This window comes from Gymnogyps californianus, chromosome 17, assembly GCF_018139145.2.
Source record: "Gymnogyps californianus isolate 813 chromosome 17, ASM1813914v2, whole genome shotgun sequence".
NCBI classification, from domain to species: domain Eukaryota; kingdom Metazoa; phylum Chordata; class Aves; order Accipitriformes; family Cathartidae; genus Gymnogyps; species Gymnogyps californianus.
Genome location: NC_059487.1, coordinates 1,634,016 through 1,654,193, shown reverse-complemented (window position 1 = coordinate 1,654,193; position 20,178 = coordinate 1,634,016). Strand labels below are relative to the sequence as shown.

At 49.0% G+C, this 20,178-nt stretch overlaps 1 protein-coding gene across 1 annotated transcript in view; it reads left to right on the top strand.

Annotated features, from left to right (window-relative positions):
* The first annotated feature begins 4,959 nt into the window (after positions 1–4,959).
* LOC127023474 (centrosome-associated protein CEP250-like) overlaps positions 4,960–20,178 on the top strand; it is a 35,229-nt gene continuing 20,010 nt past the window's right edge. Inside the window, exons 1-15 of the mRNA XM_050907587.1 lie at positions 4,960–5,076; positions 5,964–6,020; positions 6,736–6,818; positions 7,990–8,155; positions 8,883–8,989; positions 10,262–10,489; positions 11,080–11,176; positions 11,666–11,764; positions 12,787–12,948; positions 13,264–13,442; positions 13,889–14,071; positions 15,014–15,158; positions 15,443–15,589; positions 15,782–16,012; positions 17,566–17,759. Of these exons, the coding sequence (XP_050763544.1) occupies positions 4,960–5,076; positions 5,964–6,020; positions 6,736–6,818; positions 7,990–8,155; positions 8,883–8,989; positions 10,262–10,489; positions 11,080–11,176; positions 11,666–11,764; positions 12,787–12,948; positions 13,264–13,442; positions 13,889–14,071; positions 15,014–15,158; positions 15,443–15,589; positions 15,782–16,012; positions 17,566–17,759 (2,195 nt within the window). The remainder of the gene's footprint in view (positions 5,077–5,963; positions 6,021–6,735; positions 6,819–7,989; positions 8,156–8,882; positions 8,990–10,261; positions 10,490–11,079; positions 11,177–11,665; positions 11,765–12,786; positions 12,949–13,263; positions 13,443–13,888; positions 14,072–15,013; positions 15,159–15,442; positions 15,590–15,781; positions 16,013–17,565; positions 17,760–20,178) is intronic.

Genomic DNA, 20,178 nt, shown 5'->3' with positions numbered 1-20,178 from the left:
GCTTGATTTGTGCGTGCTGTAGCATTTCCCACCCTGACTAGTAGCAGAAACACCAAATTACTTTCATAAATAACAACTTGCAGCCTTTTCTACATGAGCAGCTCTGAATGCTTTACCTTGTTTTGATGGAGGAACTGAAGGATAGAAGAGTTGAGTGATTTCACAGATGTCACAAACAAGGTAGATCCAAAACCCTATCCTCCTGATTCTGACCTAGTGGCCCTTCCTCTGATGTCAGTTGTAGTTTTGATATTCCCCATCAAAATAAAGCAGCTTTTTGCTGAGTTAGGTCTGACGAAACCATTCCCCAGCAGTCACTCCACACCGTCCCCATGGCCCTCCCAACCATGCCATCCTTTTATCCTTCCCATATTGCCCACCTTCCCGCCGGGCAGGAGGCGGCGTGCCGTGTCTGGTTCTGCGCTATGGGGCTATTGATTAGCTTGCCAGTAGGCCACAAAACCAGCTAAATGTTAAGCTCCCACTTTTAATCTATCCAGCTTCCAGTTTTCACAACACTTGTAAGAATTTAATATCTTTAAGAGCTCTATTGCTCTATCAAACTTGGCTGAGATTTGCAAACAGATTTACAAATGATTTAAGAGATGGACATGAAAGAGCAGGAGGTAAGACAATGTGATTACATGGGCCTGTCTCTTAGTAAATCAGATTAAAAGCACAATCAATCATATGTTCAAACAATATTTACATGTCTGAGATTAATATATTTTAGTGGGCTGGACAGGCCTAGACAGAAAAAAACAGAGCAAAAGCAAGCAAAGCAAGCTGTGCAAACTATTTTCTCTCTTTAAAAGAGGCTCTCTTGAGGCACTCTCCATCTAGGTGCTTGGAACCATGGCAGCACGGTCGCTGTACAGAGTGCACTGAGCCCCATGGCCCCCAGAGTGGAATGTTGGCCTTGAATAAGACCCACAGACTAGGGTGTCCTATTATGGCCCTACGCTAACGTGGTGTTATTCCAGCTGGCTAAGCTCAAACTCAACTGGTACCTTCAATATGTAGATGGAAGCCCTCACTCCAGCGCAGGCTTTAGATCAGATACAGGACACAGTGGAAGAGATGTTCAAGGCCTGTTACTTCTCACCACTGGCCAAGTTTACGTGTACCACTCGAGTGGCTTGGTTCATACAGCCCACTTGTCCTTCTTGGCCCATTCTGTAAAGGCAGCTCCTCACACAGTGTGTGTAGGGGTTTGAAAAGGGAGGACTGCCTGGGTCCCTGGTCCTTGGAAGTGCATTGCCTCCTCTTCTTCAGACCCTAAGATTATGTCTGCATGAGCTGTGCCACCTTCTCCAACAGACAGTTTCAGTGAGTCCCTCTGGACATCCAGAGTGGGCTAGAGGAAGGGATCACTCTGGGGAGCCGAAGGAACATTTCACAGTGTTGAAAAAGTTGCCATTCCCTGAGGATAAAAGGCCCTACCACCCAGGTTAACGTATCTGCATGTTCCATGCGACAATGAGGTAGACCCTGGAGCCACAGTGCATGGGCCCCTTCCAGGACATGGGCTTCTGTCTATACTCTTCTTTAATACTTGGGTACAGGGAGACACTAACACCTGACGTGCTCCCTGAAGCACACACCTGTCCTGGTTTTGGCTGGGACAGAGTTAATTTTCTTCTTAGTAGCTGGTACAGTGCTGTGTTTTGGATTTAGTGTGAGAATGATGTTGATAACACGCTGATGTTTTAGTTGTTGCTAAGTAGCGCTTATCTTCAGCCAAGGACTTTTCAGTTTCCCGTGCTCTGCCAGCAAGCTGGTGTGCAAGGAGCTGGGAGGGAGCATGGCCGGGGCAGCTGACCCCAACTAGCCAAAGGGGTATTCCATACCATGGAACGTCATGCCCAGTATATAAACTGGGGGGAGTTGGCCAGGCGGCGCAGATCGTGGCTCGGGAACTAACTGGGCATCGGTCAGCGGGTGGTGAGCAATTGCATTGTGCATCACTGGTGGGTTTTTTTGTTTGGTTGGTTGGTTGGGTTTTTCCCTTCCTCCCCTCCTTTTTTGTTATATTCCTTTTCATTACTATTATTATTATTATATTTCATTATTACTATTGTTAGTATTATATTTTACTTTAGTTATTAAACTGTTCTTATCTCAACCCACGAGTTTTACTTTTTTTTCCTTTCCTTTTCTCCTCCTCACCCCACTGGGAGGGGGAAGGGGGAAGCGGCTGCGTGGTGCTGAGTTGCTGGCTGGGGTTAAACCACGACAACACCTTGTGATCATATTGCCCCTTGCAGATGTTTGTCATTTGGATGCAGCACCGCTGCTGAACTCCAGCCAAGTGAAGTCCTACCCAGTGCCGCAGCAGGCAGCAGCAGGGTCCTTCTCAGGGAGAGCTCAGATCACCTGCTTGATCTGTCAGAGGATGCTGCGGAACAAAGGCAGGAGCTGAGCCAAGCAGAAAATGCCGGGCTTGCCCCCAGAGCCCAGAACTCCCTGGGTGCACTCTGCAATATACTGTATATAGCTGATCGCCCCAACATGGCTCCGAGGAGGCTCCATTGGATACGCGATGCCAAGAGTCAGAATTTGTTCACTGCTGCAAACTCGCAATTTGAGCTGCACATGGAAATCTTTATTCTAGTGATCTATCAGGAATTTCATTGTCCTTTCCCAGGTGAACTAATTTCCAGAAAAGACTTACAGGATTGAGTTGAGTACACTCCATATATTAAGCCATTTGCTGTCACATTGCTTTTGCTTATTGAAACTAATTAACATTCTGTTTCCGTGAGAATTTAGACCTCTGCACCATAGCTTTTTGGGGACTGATTTTTAAAAGTATGAAAAGGTAATTTTAGGAAGGAACTTAACAGCTTTGTGCTTTTTGAAAGGAAATAATTACAGAAAACTCAGAGATGCTATAATTACAAATTGCTCTTGTCTTGTGCCAGAGCAAAACAAAGATAATAAAGTTCCTACTAACATGGGAAAATGTGGCATAATTTTGAAAGGCTGTGCTACAATGCCGTGATGATAAATAAAAAATTGGAAGTCCAAAGAAAGAATTGTGTCGTTGGTTATCAAGAAACTTGGCTATGCCTCTGAACAGTAGTGAGCTACGGATGAGACAAGCCTAGAGAAAAGCACGGGGGTACTATTCACTACATGTCCTGTCTCAAGAACACTAGTACTAAAAAGTACTTGTCTGCTGCAATGATGCATATGTGGTAGGTCCAGAAAGCCAGGCACAACATGAAAAAGGAAACAGCATTTTTGGATGTCACTTGGAATCAATGGAAAGCCAGTTGTCTTGGGATCTGAGTAGTCTCAAAACGGTGAAGATCCGGAACAAGAAGGAATCTCAGGAGACCTTATGCAAGTTCACCTGAAACACCACAGGCAAGAATGAAGCCGGGCCACTGGGAATCAAGCCCCATGATGACAGCCCAGCTGAGGCCACAGCATTTTGCTAGCAAGGCTGTAGAACTCTTGTTCCACTGTAGATCCAAGGACACAGGAGCCTTAGAGTGCTCAGAGCTGCCCCCACCACACCCCACACTCCAGGCCCAGCAGGCCTGGAAGGGTGTGAGAGAGCGCATGGTTGGAGCCATCCAGCTGCTCGCTGTGACTCTGACAGCGAGTCCCTTTGGAGACCGAGTCCAACATGGTGCTTAGACACAAACAGAGGCTCTGAGCTCTTACAGAGCAACACTTTAGTTCAGGAAGATATGAAAAGTTGAGACAGCGTAAAATGATCCACTCACCCAGCAGCAGTGCCGTACTATTTCTAGATTGAACTTGTCTAGCTGCAGTTACAGAAATTTGATTTCTTTTCTATCTTTGTCTCATTTGACAGGAATCTATAGCTTTAAATTAACCTCTCTCTTCATCTTCTGATCAGTAAGCTAGAGTTCCTTCAGCCGCTTCGTATAAAGCAGGTTTTCAGGGCTTATTCCCTAAACCCTTTTTTGCAATCACTGCTTCACAAAATGCTGCCCCCAGTTCTGAATATTTTTGGTTTTGCCTAGATTTCTAAGGATGCTTCAACTATGTTAAAATACATGGAGCTGAATCCATCTCAATTATATTTAGGCTTCCACTGTATTGGAGATGATTATCTAGACAACCTTAATAGTCAAAAGAGAAAAATAAGATACAAACTAGAGCTGTAGAGTCACACTTAGCAGTAATGATCTGGTAATTGCTTCACCACCTTGCACCATTTGCACGCTGCCGCACTTCCAACTGGCTGCTACGTGCAAGTGAAAATGTCTTCCGCACAAACCACTGTGAAAGGCTGTGGCAGCTGTGGCTACCTTTGCTGCTATTTACTGGACTGGCTTTTGCTGGAAAAGCTCTGAGAGCTCTTGGCTTAGCGATGCATTCTGCAGTTTAAGCACTTTTGTCCTTCTCACAGGACTTGCTATTGGCACTCGTCCTACTCACTGGGTGAGGAGAGGGTGTGCAGGTATCTTTGCATTCAGAGGACCTTACAGAATCACAGACGATTCGGGAGTTTCTCCTCATGCCCAGCAGAAACCCTCGCTGCAATGGGTGACGGCCCCTTCCGATTTACCCTGGGTGCCTGGCACGGCTCACGGCGGGCAGGCTGGAACAGAGGCCCACTCTGAACCAAAGCGCTGCCGGGGCGGCCTCTCCCCCGCGGCAGCACCGCAGCCCGGCGCGGCACCGTCAGCGAGGAGCGAGGACCGAGGAGCGAGAAGCGAGAAGGGAAGCGCTGCCCCAGAGCGGCCCCGAGCGAGCCCGCTCTCCCGCCCCGCGACCCGGCTCCCGGTCGCGCCCGGCGGGCAGGGTGAGCCGCTGCGCCCGCCCCGGCAGGGGCCCGGCCGCGGCCCGGGGCCGCCTGAGCGCGGTCCGCCGGGGCAGGCCGCGGAGCAGCCCCCGCCGCGGGGCCTGTCAGGCGGCGGGCGGGGGCCGCGGCGGGGCGGAGCCGCGCGGGCGGCGGGCCCGGCTGCCGAGCAGGTCATGGCGACGGGGGCCGGCGAGGCGGCGCGGAGCCAGGCCTCCCTGCGGCGCCGGCTGCAGAGCTCGCAGGAGGCGCAGCACCGGCAAGCGGTGCTGGTGCGGAAGCTGCAGGCGAAGGTGAGGAGCGGGGGCGCCTGCCCGGGGGGGAGCTGCCGGGGGCCCGGCCGCGGTGGCGGGGCCGGGCCGCCCGCGCTGCGCTGAGAGGGGACTGGGCGGCGGAGAGCTCGGGGGGAGAACACCGGCCTTCCCCGGAGTTGCCGCGGGCGGGACGGCGCCGAGCCCGGAGCTCGGGGGAGGCCCCGGGAGCCGCCCGGCCCGGCCCGCCCAGGCGCGCTGGGCGCCTCGCCCTGCCGCTGTCAGCCTCCCGAGCCTCTCGTTCGGTCTTTGCCGCCCTTGACTGAACTTTGCCGCCTGGCTTGCGAACGCCTTGGTTTGGCCGCGTTAGCAGGGGGCTGTCCCAGAGGCAGGAGTCGAGCCGGCGGGGGTGGTTTTGGGCGGCCCCGGGCAGAGGCAGGCAGCTCGGGCCTGGTTGGCCCGGGGCGCAGGAGCGGTGGCAGCGAGGAGGGTGCCAGAGCTGGGCGGAGGGTCGGGGCAGGCCGTGCCCTGCCCGGCCCAGTGCCCGGCGGTGGTCAGGGCGCTGCCGTAAGGTCATCCTGCTTTTCTTGCCCGTGCTGGTCTTTTAGCCCGTTGGAAGTACTGATTTGGGGTCCATGGTGGCCATAGCCCAGGCATGGCTAAGTCTGCCTCATCGTTCTGCTTGCCATCGCTGTCTTAGGATGAGCAGATAGTACTATGTGTGAAAGAAACCCTGTCTCAATTTCTTTAATGTTAGAGAAAGCGAAGCTTCCCTATGTCGTGACGACTTCTTGTTGACTCTGTCGGCAGCACTGTGAAATACACTTCACCGTGCTTGGGCTGTAAAGACTTAGAGGAAAGCTAAGGCAGGAGGAGCTGAGTCTGTTCCACACTGCATTCGCTCAGCTTCATTCTCTGTGTCCATCTAGGTCCTGCAGTACCGGACTTGGTGTCGAGAGTTGGAGCAGCAGCTGGAAGCAGGAGGGGTGAGTGCGCAGGTTGCTAACTAAAGACAGCGTACGTAGCGTTCGTTAATGCAGACAAAAAGCAGCTGCCCAAAGCAATGACAGAGGGAAACGAGATTTGGCTGCCTGAGGGTTTAAAGAAGCGCTGTAAGTTTGCCTGTCAGTGTTGTGTCCGGTTGCCATTCCTGGCGCAGCCAGCGGTCCCAGAAATGCCAGTCCAGAATATGAAGAAGGATTTTAATGTTGTGAAAGAGCGCTTTATTGCTGGAGTACCATTTGTGCTAGGTGTCAGGAGAGGGCTCTGCTGCCTGTTACATGCTATGGCTGTCTCTGAAAAAGAATCGGTTGAAACATAGCGTTTTGGAAGGCAAGAATGCTGGTGTTCAACATACGGAGCTGGCTCTGTGCTTTTCTTTCTGCTCCGTGGCTAAAGTAAACGTAGGAAAGAAAGGGTAGGAGGGTAGGAGAGTATTCCCAGGCTTCAATTCTAAGGGAGCGCTCGTGGTCATGAGCTGAGGATAGCTAGCTGTGAGAGTGCAACAGTGGGAGACTGAGGAGAGCTACTCACACTGAGTAATGCCCTTCCCCTCCCTTCCTCTCCGTAGTCACGACAGCGTTATGCCTGGAAGGAGGGACAAGCTCCTGAGATACCAAACAAATGGAGGGGAAAGCGATGGATGCTCACAGGAGTGAAGGGAACACAAGAATTTGACTAAACATTTCCTTTCTTCTTCAGGGATCCCTTCCAGGCAGGTGGGAAGCCACAGAAGACCACAGCCTGGAGAAAGCACTGCTTCAGTTGGAAGAGGAGCAGCAAAGGTAAAAGGAAGAAGTGTTGCCTCATACTTGGTGTCCTGGATGCTCGTGGAAGTGAGGGCCAACCTGTCAGTGCCACCTAGTCTCCCCAAGGGCAGCAGTTGGGCAAGCTGTTTTGAAAGGAGAAAGGTCCCCAATCCGTTCTGTGGTGCAGTAACAGTGTTGTGTGCTGCACGGCTCTGTTTTGAGCGGGGGGTTGTTCCAGGTGACCTCCAAAGGTCCCTTTCCAGCCTAAGTTGTTCTCTGGTTCAGTAGGTGAGAGACTCAGGACAATGCTACAGAAAGGTGATGCATCCAGTGATCAGACAGCATGAAGGGGAGGCAAGACGTTAACTGTGGGCCTCTGTCGTGGTTTAACCCCAGCCAGCAACTGAGCACCACACAGCCGCTTGCTCACTCCCTGCCTGGTGCGATGAGGGAGAGAATTGGAAGGGTAAAAGTGGGAAAACTCGTGGGTTGAGATAAAGACAGTTTAATAGCAAAAGCCGCACGTGCAAGCAAAGCAGAACAAGGAATTCATTCCCCACTTCCCATCGGCAGGCAGGTGTTCAGCCATTGCCAGGGAAGCATGGCTCCATCACATGTAACGGTTACGTGGGCAGACAAACACCATCACTCCAAACGTCCCCCCCTTCCTCCTTCTTCCCCCAGCTTTATATGCTGAGCATGACATCCTATGGTATGGAATATCCCTTGGGTCAGTTGGGGTCAGCTGTCCCGGCTGTGTCCCCTCCCAACCTCTTGTGCACCCCCAGCCTGCTCGCTGCTGGGGTGGGGTGAGGAGCAAAAGAGGCCTTGGCTCTGTGTAAGCACGGCTCAGCAATAACTAAAACATCCCTGTGTTGTCAACACTGTTTTCAGCACAAATCCAAAACACAGCCCCATACCAGCTACTATAAAGAAAATTAACTCCATCCCAGCCAAAACCAGCACAGCATCGTCAAAGTTGAAGAGGAAGGGGAAACCAAAATTGTAGACGGGAATTGAAGGCTGAAAGCAGGAGGAAGCAAATGAGTTTGCCATCACAGAGAGATCTTAGTTAATCCTAGAAAGCACTTCTACCACCTCTCAGTTTGACAACGAGGTCGGTGTTGAGGGAGCTGGAAAATCCCGGGGATGCTGCTTGTGGGTAGCAGTTGTTCAGTGACCTCATTGCTGTTTGTCCCTTTCCAAGGTGCGAGAATCTGGCAGAAGTGAACACTCTCCTGCGGGAGCACCTCGATAAAGCGAATGAGGTTAATTCAGCCCTCAAAGAAGATGTTGGAAAACTGACGGCAGATTGGATGAGGGCCCGGGAGGAGCTGGAATTGAAGGAGAGTGAATGGCGCGGTGAACGTGAGGTAAGGGTAGGCTACGGGAAGGTCAGACGTGATGCCAGAGTGGAATGAGAATGCATTTCATTTCTGGCATAGGGAGCTTGCTGCGTGCAAGTTGTGGCTGTGTTGAGGATGTATTGGTGTTGAGGAGCAGAAGACAGGGGTGTGAGATGGAGGAGTGTCAGCAGACTGTGGTGGGTGCTGGAAGGTGCCCACCTGCTGTGACCATGCCGCTCGGTCTTAAAGGCAAATGCTGGCTGTTGCTGGGCACTGTGGGGCAGTCACACAGGACCGCCGTCTTTTTCCTCGTTCCTAAATCTCTGTCTCCAGCAGCGGAGACCGGAGGGGGGTGTGTGTTTTCAGATTCAGAGCAGCCGACAGAAGAACAGGACAGGCCTCCCTTCCCAATAGCCTGTTGTAAGCAAATCTGACACTGCTCTCGGAGGGGCTCGTTTTTGCCTTCCTCCCCCAAGGCTGTTAGACACCTCTGCAAGGCGAGGTGATGACTCGCGATCAGTTTGCTTTGCTGACAGCCGCTCGTGCAGGAGAAGTGTGGCCGTTCCCTTCCTTGCAGTCAGGTGGCAGGGCTGCTGAGGCTGCTTCTGTGGTGCCTCTTCAGTCCTCGATGCCCCTGTTGGAATTGTTGTGAAAGGAGACCTGGTGATGGTGGTTGTACTCTCTGCTGTCTGAAAGACTTGTAGAGTGACAGCGAAGGCTGAACTGGCATTTCTTTTTGTCTTTGCATGTTTAGCTTTATGACAGCTGCTTAAGGGGTGAACACAGCCGTCTGCTCAGCCTGTGGCGTCAGGTGGTAACCTTCCGCCGTCATTTCCTGGAAATGAAGACCGCCACTGACCGGTGAGTAGAAGTTAAGGCTCGATCTCTGGCAGAAGAAATGTAGCTTCCCTTCACAGCTGCTTTTTGAGCCTTGACGTTACTTCAGTGGCGGCTAAAGACAGCATTTCTCCTTTGGTAGTGTGAAGCAATGCCATTCAGCGTGCTCTAGGCTATCTTCAGCATCATTTTGTTTGATGCTGGTTTTCAGATAAAACTGAGGGGCTCGGGCTATAAGCAGTGCAGAGGCCCTGAACAGATGGACTTGACGACGTTGATGTTTGGGCACATTAACACAGACACGGGCACACGTGGACACGTTGGAAGAGACTCGCCAAAGCTAGGCAAGCAGCATGTAGAGCGTTCCCTTTTACAGGGTGATTAAAATCTGCCTTAAATCTCACTGGCTTTCTTTTCCCACTGCTCCTGATGGAAAGATCGTTCATGAATATATATATTTTTTTCCTTCTCATTTCCAGCTTACATTTATTCTGGTCAGTTTGCATCCGCTTCTTCCTGTACCAACATTGATGAGAGAACGAATAGCTTCTCTGCCCTGTTATTGCATTTATCGAATTTATTTTGCTTAGTTTGATACCTCCTTTTTATGATTGTTTTCTTGTTCTTGAGCTCTCTGCTCTGAGGTTCCTTTCTCACAGTTGCCTTCTACACAAACAAAATCAGTGTAGCCATAATAGTACATTCTTCTGGTGTCAGCGTGCAATTTCAAACTCTGGGTTACCGTCAGCCATTGACCTTATTTGATTCTCAGCTTTCCTTAATGTGTAGAGTATGCCTGACCTACTAGTTAGATCTTGTGTTATTTGTGCTTTGTTACAACATTCTAGGCTTATTCTTACACCACCTTCCCGAAATGTTTATTATGTAGATATTGTCGTGAGCTTCTTAGAAGTCCAAGTGTTGATAATAACAGGTCAGTTAAGGCGGATCCCCTAGGTGTAAAAGCTGGGGACCTTGGTAAAATTCCTTACATCTATTAATGATAATAGAGTATGTTAATAAGATAGAGCAGGAGCAACAATTAATAAGAGTAATTAGAGGTCCTTGAAGCCTTCTGGCTGTTCCATACATTTCTTCTTATCTCTGTGGAGAGAACAGACTCATTGCTCCACTGTCCAGATGTGTCCTGATCCCAAAGTGTCAGATGAATGATTGGTCCCCAGCGAAGATGTCGTCTTTCCTGCCGGCTTTTGCTGTTGCGCAATTGCATGCTTCAGAAGTGAGTCAGGTGGTAAAGCTGGTGTGAACATGATCTCTTTCTTGATTCTTCTTCAGAGATTTGTCAGAGCTGAAGGCGGAGCAACTGAGGCTTTCTGGATCTATACTTGTAAGCTGCTCCCGCCTGAACTCTGGCGTACGGCTCTGGGAGTCCGTCAGTCTGGGTAGACCTGTCCTGAAGGATGAGGCACAGCAGGAAGCGGAAGAGGAAATAAGCCAGAAGACTTGGGAAGCGATGCACTTACAAGTCAAGGGGGACCTGGAGAAGAAGGAGCTTCAGGAGAGGTAAATGTGTTTTAAACTTTGCTGTTGCCAACATTATCTTTTGCGGCTGCTGCTTGGATTCATGGATGGGCTGTGTTCGCGTTTAAAACACGCCCATTCTGCACAGCCTTGTTTCTGTCCCTAGTCAAAGTATGGCCTTCAAGAGAACGGATAGAAAAAACCATCTGACTGACAAGCTCGTGTCTTGTCTTACACAAGACTGGAAAAGAGATTGCATGTTAGAGTGGTTTTGCTGTTAACTGATTCTTGGTGAGAGATTGAGACCAGCATAAAGAGAGCTCTGTCTCTTGTACAGCCCTTTTGCTACCCAGGGCTGTGCTACAGGAGTTGGGAGGCATTTGCCCAGGACCATCATGTGCGCTGTAGCACCTCTGTAGTGACGTTTCCATGCCAGACTGAGTGCAGAAGGCCTTTGGGGCAAGAAGTGCCATTTTGCAACATCAAGCCTATTAACCTGTAGAGATGAATGCTGCCTTTGCTGTATTTTCTGGGTTGAACTTTCTCTGCTGTGCTTCTGGGAGCTGCTTAGCTCTTTAACAGGTGATGGTGTGCAGTGCTTTTGGAATGGCACATGGACCTTCTCTTCTCAGGGTGATGGAGCTCTCAGCCTTGCTTGTACAGTCTCAGAAGCAGAATGAGGAGAAGGAGAAGGCCATGAAAACACTTAACGACACTGTGGAGATCCTAGTATGTTTTACCTTTATCTGGGAGATAGCCCAGTGTTTGCTCTCCAGCCTTAGCACAAGGAGGTGTGGCTTCCTCAAGAGAAAGAGTGGTAAAGATGCTAACTGTATGGGAACATCAGGCACATTGCCAAAAGATTCCTCGTGTGTTTGGGACATGCGGAGTCAGTCCAGGTGGAGGCCGTGGCAGGGGAGCTGCAGACAACTGAGGTGTTTTCCTCAGGGGGGTTGCACCAACGCTATTCTGCCTGGGACTTTAAGTCTCTAGGGATCAACGTTCCTTGGAATCGACAGCTTCGTAGCAGTCTATAAAAACTAGCTGTTGGTCTTTCTCTTCTTAGTTTTAGCAAAGAAGAAATTGAATAGGTATGGGAAGGAATATACTGGAATCACTAGGGCTGAGGCTTATTGCCATCACAATGCTACTGAGGATGGGAATGCTACAGAGGGGAGCAGCTCTTCCCTGCCCACCCTTTCTTTATTCTGTTCTCAGGAAGCAAGTCGGTTAGAGAAAGAATATGAAGCTTCATGGACTAAAAGTGCCAAAGAAGAGAATCTTTCCCTCCAAAAGCTGATAAAAGATATAACTGAGGTGAGTACACAGTTTGGACCACATCTCTGTAAATTTGATTTAAAAGTACTTGAGGAAGGCGACAGACTAGCCCAGGGAATAGATATATATGTTGTATACTGTCTATGTTAACTACTACTGGCTGTTTAATTTTTATACCACTTTTCTGACATAAAACCTGTTATAACTTCCGAGTTGGCTGTCCTGTGACACTTCAGCTGAGTCGCTAGAAGTTTCAGTACCTTTGCCTCCACCATCCCGCTAAGGTCTCTCTTGGACTGTGCTTTCTGAGTTGGCTACTTGACATTTGTATTCCAGTGTTTCTTGGAGCTTGACTCCCCACCCTCCTTGAGCAATGATTCTGTTGTTCTTCAGATTTTTGTAAAAGGTCACTGACTCAATCGATGCACTTGCCAACTCTGCTCCTTCATGCAGAGCTCCTTTATGCTCCTTCACTGAGCATTATCTCCCCAGAATCGCAACTGGTCTGACTGTTCAGGGGTAACTTTAACTTAGTCCTAAACTTCACTCTATGGAAGGGGGTTTAATCATCAGGTCTTTTACACAGCCTCTCACAAAGTCAGCTCTTTCTCCTTATGTAGTCATTTTTATCCTCTTGTGCTACTGCTCAGAGTAATTATAAACACTAGCTTTTTCATTGCTGTTTTCCAGTATTCATTGGCTTCCTTCTTCTCTGGGCAGCGTTAATGTTTCCTTTCATTGCTATTTCCAGTGTTGATCTGGTGCTCACGTATGTGGCTCTAAGAAGCTGAAGGAGACCAAAATAATTCCTGAGAGCTTCAAGAAATGGAGCGTTCAGGCAGCCTCCAGCCACTTCACACTTGTTTCTTCTTGTTTATAGTAGCTGTTTTCAGAAATCCCTGGAGTACTTGTGGCCACAGGGACAAAACTTCTTTGTTGACTGAAGAAACGAGATAATTGAGTTTTTAATGACTCTAGGGTGAAGTGGGGGAAAAAGGAGAAATAGATAGAGAGAACCAAGTAGAATGAGCAAAGAGTAACAGCTTGATGTGGGCTTTCAGGTGGTGCTAGATGACAGTGACAGCACAGTCAGCATTATCTGCACTGACAGTTCCCAGCATGCAGTGTCTAGCAACATCCTCTCTTGTCTGAGCTCCGTTGATGCAGAGCATGCCTTTGTATTGGTTCAGGAAGCACTGGCAAGGAGGCGAGGAGCAACACAGGTGAGAATTTCTGTTTGTCTTCACCACTGGCCACAGGGTCAGCTGCTAATACCTCACTTAGCCTGAAACCTTTCCATTTACTTAGCCAGTTTCGCCAGTTTCTTTCTAGCCTTCCCACTCTTGGTACCATATTGCCTTGCCAGTCTCACCAGCTGTGTGTTCTACTGCTTTTCTCTCCTTGATCTCCACCCCCTCATCACAGCTTTTGCCTTCAGGTGAGCTGTCTCTCTGCTTGCTGCTTCTCCCAGCTATCTGGAGCCACCTTCCCTGCTCCTTACTGCTTGTTTGTGCTCTTTCCCTGCCTATTCCTTGCAGGCCCTAAAAGAAGAGCTTTCTGCCAGGCAGGACACTATCAATTTTCTGCTGCACCAGCACAGACAGCAGGAAGAGAAGTGCAGGAAGCTGCAGCAAAGGCTTGAGCAAGTGGAGGAGGAATGCAAGACGTCCAGCAGCCACCGGCAGCACCTCCAGTCTCTGGTAGAAGCACTCAGAAGGTGAGTGTTTCCTCCTCCTCCTGCGTTCTAGAGGCAATGCGCTTCCAGTTCTGGGAGTTCAGAGGTGTTACGGGGAAAGAACTCGCCTGCCCTACCACATGCATGCCTCTGGCACTTTAGCATCCTCCTGTCACTGCTCTTCATGCTCTACTGTGAATCCTAAGGCTGTCTTGGAGATTCAGAGTAATGCTGGAATACAAGATGCCTCCCTCTCGACATGCTGCTTCTCCGAATTGTGTTCTTTGGGTGCCCTTTCCTAGCCACTGCTTCTCACTGAATGAAGGCAAAAGCCTGCCTTCCTTTCTCCTTCCCTCTTCAGTTACCTTGTGAGGGAAGAGCAAGTTCTTCCTTGCTGTGCTTCCCGCAACTCCATCCTGGAATGATGAAAATGGGTTCCGTGATTCTTCAGGCCTCTTCATTCTTGTAACTGAGCCTTGTCTTTGCAGTGACTGTGCAAACCTCGAGAAAACCAGGGAAGAGCTACAGCAACAGCTTGAAGTAACAGAGCAAGAAGCCTCGCGTCTGCGTCAAAGTAACACTGAACTGCAGCTGAAGGAAGATTCAGCCCAGGGGGAAAAGGTGGAGCAGCAACAGACGATGGAGAGAGTGCGTCGTGACCAGGAGCTCCTGTGAGCGTTAAAGCTTTCTCTGGGCAGGGGTGGGCATTGCTGGACTTGAGGAGGCCCACCATAAAAGAATTAATTTTGCATGCTCATCATTTGTAGCATAGAAGGGTGAAGGGAGCACATGGGCAGGCCTGGCTACCTGCTGACATACAGCATAGCTGCCTCCTTGTACCTTCTTTATGACCCTTTAAAAAAATCATTCCAGCCCTGACCAGAGTAGCTGATGACAGGCATAAGCTGAAACAAGAGAGGTTCAGAGTGGATTTAAGGAGAACAAAAAATTGAACTGTGAAGGCAACCATGCAGCAGAACAGGTTGCTCAGAGAGGTTGTGCAGATTCCGTCCCTGGAAATTTGGAAGGCCCAACTGGATAGAGCCTTGAGCAACCTGGACTGATGCCATAGCTGACCCCAGCTGCTTTGAGCTGAAGATTGGGCTAGAGGCCTCCTGTGGTCCCTGCCAGCCTGAATAATCCTGTGATCCTATGATTATTGGATTGGAAATTCATACACGTCTCCTCCCCAAATAGATTGTAGGCTCTTTCATCGTTTCACTGCTGAAGGCAAGAGTAATTGTGGGAATATTAGTCTGGACTTAAAAATTCTGTCTTACCCAAAGAAGAACTTTGGAAAGTCTTGTATCCAATGTATCAAAAAGGAGAGAGAGAACTATGGGCAGGGAGCTGTTGAGAGCACCTGAACTTCTTGGAAGTGTTCTGCGATTTCTGGAAGCTTGTTTTACTTTCTCAGTGATGAATGTTTCACCTACAGCAATGACAAAGAGTGATGCAGCTCTAGTCATGCAATTCCAGCATTCTTTAGGTGTAAATAGAAAGCTGTTGGAAATCATTCAAACTGCCATATCTGGGACATAGTATGTACTCTTGGTTTTGGAAATGAGAATGTTTTTACATTAAAAACTTGTTGGTCTTTCCCCTTCTCATAGGCTGAAGGACTTAGCTGCACTTGAAGGAAAACATTCATTATTACAGAGTGAGTTGGTAGACGCAAGAGAGAGACTGGAGGAATCGCACCTTCAGAGGGATCTGCTGAAGCAAGAGAAACATCAGCTTACCATGGCACTGGAAAAGGTATGGTCACCTTATTCCGAGGCAGCACTTGTGGGAGAGGCAGTTGTGATAGCAAGACCAGCACCGATGCTGTCTCTGGCAGTAGAAGACAGGGACAATGTTGTTCTCCTTCTTGGAAAACGGTGATGAGACCACACAGGCTCTTTGGTGTAGTTAGTGCCCGCGTGCTTATTGGGAACACGGAACTAGGAGTGTGTCAGAGACACAAAAGGGGATCTGGAGTGGCTGCTTCAAGTCAGGGATTTTCCTGTCTTTGTTCTCATGTTGTTCTTTTGTCTCTCCAGGCAGAGCAGGCAGTAGCAGAGTTGACAGGGGCTCAGAATAAGCTGAGTGCTGAAGCAGCTGATCTACGTGTTGCAACAGCGAAGATGAGCAGTATGAATGAAGCCCTTGCACTGGATAAAGTGCAGCTGAGCAAACTTGTGCTGCAGGTGAGCAGAGCTGCCAAAGAGCTTGCCAAGGGTTCGTCTCCAGCTGCTGCTGCTGCTTCTTTTCAGACTCCTTGCCTTCCGACAGTAGGACTGTCTGAATATGGAAATGTTGTTCCTTTTTCTGTCCAAGCCAAACCTCCTACAGAGTCAATCTGACTGTATCTTATTTCCTCTGTGCTTCTGTGAGTGTAGCTGGAGCAAGAGAATGAAGCTCTGTCAGGCAAAGTGGACGAGGTGGAGAGAGCAAAGATCTCTGAGCAGGAGAAGCTGACCTTGTGTGAACGAACAAATGAAGAGCTCAGCGCAGAGAAAGCCCACCTGGAGCAGCTGCTGAAGAAGGCAGAGGAGCACCAGGAGGGGCTGCAGGTAGAGCTGAGGAGACTGGCAGAGGAGAAGGCAGAAACCCAAGAGAAGCTCAGTCAGGTGAGCCCAAAAAGCGGGTGCTTTCTGGGTGGGCTTTGGGCTGCTTGGCTCAGCGAAGCTGTATCTGTTGGCTTCTGCGGGGTTTTGTGAAGGAGACGCTTGGTAGTGCTGGAGGTCGGAAGGCTTTGTTTACTTCCTTTTGGAAGCGTGTTGCTGGCTTGCAGAGAAGTTCTGCAGTTCTCTGAGTTGTCCTCTGCTTCTACAGGTTACTTTAATCCCCCTGGCTGTGCTGGCCTCTTTTTTGGCTTTTGAGAAGCTGCAGGGAGATGATTGTGTCCATGAAGCTGAGTAAGACTACTACTCTCACGTGTGGCAAAAGAAGCAAACGGCATAGCTCTTCACCCTTTTTCTGAGGCAAAAAGCCCCGGGGCTGCCTGTTTCTATTTATGCTTCTTGTTGTGAAGTCTGCAGCTTTCAAAGCTGCATTTGTTCGAGCCTAGAGAGCGGGACAAAGCTGCAAGTCAATGTCTGCTGTCCCGTCCTGCCAAGAATGGGAATGACACCTTGAAATTGTTGGAATTGTATTTTAAGACACACACGCAGCTTTGAATTGCTGGAGCCTCTTTAGGCTTTGAGGAAGAAGATGAGAAATAGGGGATGGCACAGGACTGTTTTCTCTGGACTAACTGATTTCAGTACCCGGGAAAAAGAGCTTGGGAGAATCGTGTCACTGGAGGAGACTAGGGAGTTTGTCATCGTTCAAATGTCAGTTCCATAATGTGCAATCCTGGGTATTAGGGGATAACTTTGAGAGGAGAATTGGTTGTTTCTGATGGTCTGTTCTCTGTTAGACAGTCTTAGTTTTGGAGTCCGTGGTAAGTTTGGCAACTACAGAGCAGAGGTGTTAGACTGAAGAAAAAAGCTAAAAAATCAGGGTTCGTCTTCGAGCTTGAATACCGGCGAGGTATATTAGACAACTTGTTTGTGCAAGACGCGTAAACGGTATGGTTGACATGAACTGCTGTACAAACAGAGTCTGCCATCTCTTTGGCCACATCAGCCAGACATTCCGAAATCACTAAATGACACTGCTCGCCCCAGGGGCCGTTGCCCTGCCAAGCATCACCTCATTGCATCCAACTGCTTTACACACTGCAGTAGGTGACGCTTTGATGGGTTGGGGTTTTTTTCCTAGAAGGAGAAACCACGTGTATTTTCCCTTTCTTCAGCGAGCAAAGTTGCTTTTGCTCAACCTTTGCTGAAGTTGTCCGTCACTGGCATAGATTCGGATAGAATCGTAGTTTGCAAGGTGGCAGTTCTGGAAGATGCGGTATTTTTGCATGAAAACAGGTAGTGTGGGGTATGTACGTTTGCCCGGAGGGAGCTGCCTGGTCCCAGGCAACCCAGGAGGGCCTTACACATCACTTCCAAGTGAACAGTGCCAGTGCCTTTTGGCAGCCCAGGGTATGAGTGCGGTATACAGCAGATGCTCTTAACCTTGCAGCCCAACGTCCAGGAGCTCTTTCTCCTCCAGCTGATTCAGAAGCGGCACTGGCCGGCTCTGCCCAGGACTCCAGAGAAAGGACTCCAACTGTGTTTTGTCCCGCTTCCAGGTTTACCGCCAGCAAGAGTCGGCTAGCAGTGGTCTGGAGCAGCTGCGCCAGGAGTCCTCTCGCCAAGGGCATGCGCTGGCCAAGGTGTGCAAGGAGAAGGAATTGCTGGTGCACGAGAAGGCTGCCCTAGAGGTGCGACTGGCAGCCGTGGAGCGGGACAGACAAGGCCTTTCAGAGCAGCTGGCAGAGGCCAGGTAAAGGCGGGGAGGAGACCCTAGGCAGGACATGATTTAGTGTCTGTAACTATAAAGGTGGCAATCATTACACGAGGATTTATTGCATTCGGCGTGCTTTCCAGCTGTTTTCACCTGCCATGGACAGAAAATGGAGGAATCTCGAGCAAAAAACCCCAAACCAGTGTAGCATGATTTGAATGTTATTTTTCTGGCAGCTAAAGCTAGCAAAGCTCTCCTGAGCCCTGGGCTCCTGTTTCTGCCCCCTTGCCCATTCCTGCGTGAAGTCCAAAGCAAGCCAAGATAATTCCTCAGTATCTGGTACCTTGGCTCTGCATTGAGTAATAATTAAACCATGCAGATGTTTACTGAAACCTGAAGTTTCTCTCTGGTTTTGGTTTCTTGTGCTGTGCGTTTGAACATAGATCTTTCCTTGTCAAGTAGCGGATCACATGGGATCTCCAGAATTCAAGGCTATTACATGCGGACACTGTGAGTAGGACACTGCCATTTAGGGTGAAGCTGGAGGCTCATCCTGAAAATGTTGAGGGCCTTCTGTTTCTAAGCTAACTCTTGTTACCTGTGGCGCAGGACCTTGAGTTGGTTACACCAGCAGCAGGGAAACATCTTTTGAATTCTTGCCAGTCTTCGGGAATTCTTGCCCATCGCTGATGTCTGGGTCCTGTACTCCTTACCACATGCTGTTTAGAGACGGACGTCACGGAGAAGTTATACAGGGAAGGCACAAGATTCTGTGCTTCTGCTGTATCAGGTTTCTGAGATCAAATGTGACAAGTTCTGCTTTTCCAAAAAAAACCCCAAAAACCAACCCAACGGATCGAGACATTTGTCCTCATCTTAGGTGTTTTTTAGGAGACTCCTGAACTTGCAGAGCTGTACAGATGGTGTTTTAGAGATTGTTTGTCATGCTTTTTGACTTTTTCACTTTACCACTCCGGAGTATGTTGTTGGCAAGGCTGATAAACACCATTTTGACTGAGTCTGTTTCTTGAGAGCTGCTGCTGCTTCTGAGCTCCAGCTTCTCTTATTTGATCCAGCTGAGTTATGTTTGGTCAATTATTGGGCTGTTATTAAATTATTAAATGTTCAGCTGTTTGGGTTTTTTTTTTAAAAGAAGGATAAATTATTTTTTTAAAAAGAGATTAATTAGTTACAAAGAACCATTGGCAATAGATAACAAAAAATCAGCAACTATTCTGGCCAGATGTTGTTCTCAAGAGCCTTTTGTTGTCACAGTTTTGGACTCTGTCTTTGCTGTTCTGTTTTAGAGACTGACTTTGATTTATCCTTAAAACGGCGCATATTTGCTTTGGACTGCCAGAGATTGGCGTAATCAGAAATACGTGCTTGTTCTCCTTCTTGAAGATACATCCTCCGTTGTCCATCAAAGTAGTGAAATCCTACTGTTGTGGGTTTTATTGTTGTACCACACAGGTGCCCCTTTACCCTGAAGGCTGTTATCCTGACTGCGTCCCTGTACTAGCGAGGCAGTGCTGTGTATTGTAGGAACCTGGCACCCAGGAGGCTGCGTTAGATCGGGGAGGTCACTTCAGCTCCTGGTTCCAGAATCCTGTGTCTCGTACGCAGCAGTTGGTTGAAGTCTACGGGTGTAGCAATTTGCCTCTGCAGTACTACAGCTTCCATTTTAAAGAGCGACAAGTCATTTGGGCTACTGCCTACTCAGGGAGCAACGCTTAGAGAAAAGTAGCAAGTTTTTCTCTTGGACTTCCAACAGTTTAAACTGAAGGCTACCTGTCTCTGCTTTCAGGTAGTCCTTGTTCAGATAAAATCTAGTTCAGATTTCTTACAAATGCTGCTACAAGCATGAGATTTTACTGTATCATCTGACATATTTCTTTAGTCCCTTTGAAATATAGGGAGTCTGGAAAATGACCTACCTATACCTACACTATGAACAGCATTAAAAAGTCACAAGTCAGCCAGGTGTCGTGGTTTAACCCCAAGCAGCAACTCAGCACCCCGCAGCCGCTTCCCCCTTCCCCCTCCCAGTGTGGTGTGGAGGAGGAGGGAAAAAAAAAGTAAAACTCCTGGGTTGAGATAAGAACAGTTTAATAACTAAAGTAAAATAAAATACACTACTAACTAAGAATAATAATAATAGTAATGAAAAGGAATATAACAACAAAAAAATAACACCCAAGAAGGACAAGTGATGCACAATGCAGTTGGTCACCACCTGCTGACCGATGCCCCAGCAGCGATCCGCGCCTCCTGGCCAACTCCCCAGTTTATATACTGGGCATGACGTTCCATGGTATGGAATAGCCCTTTGGCTAGTTGGGGTCAGCTGCCCTGGCCATGCTCCCTCCCACCTGCTTGCTGGCAGAGCATGGGAAAAAGAAAAATCCTTAACTTATCCTAAGCGCTGCTTAGCAACAACTAAAACATCAGCGTGTTA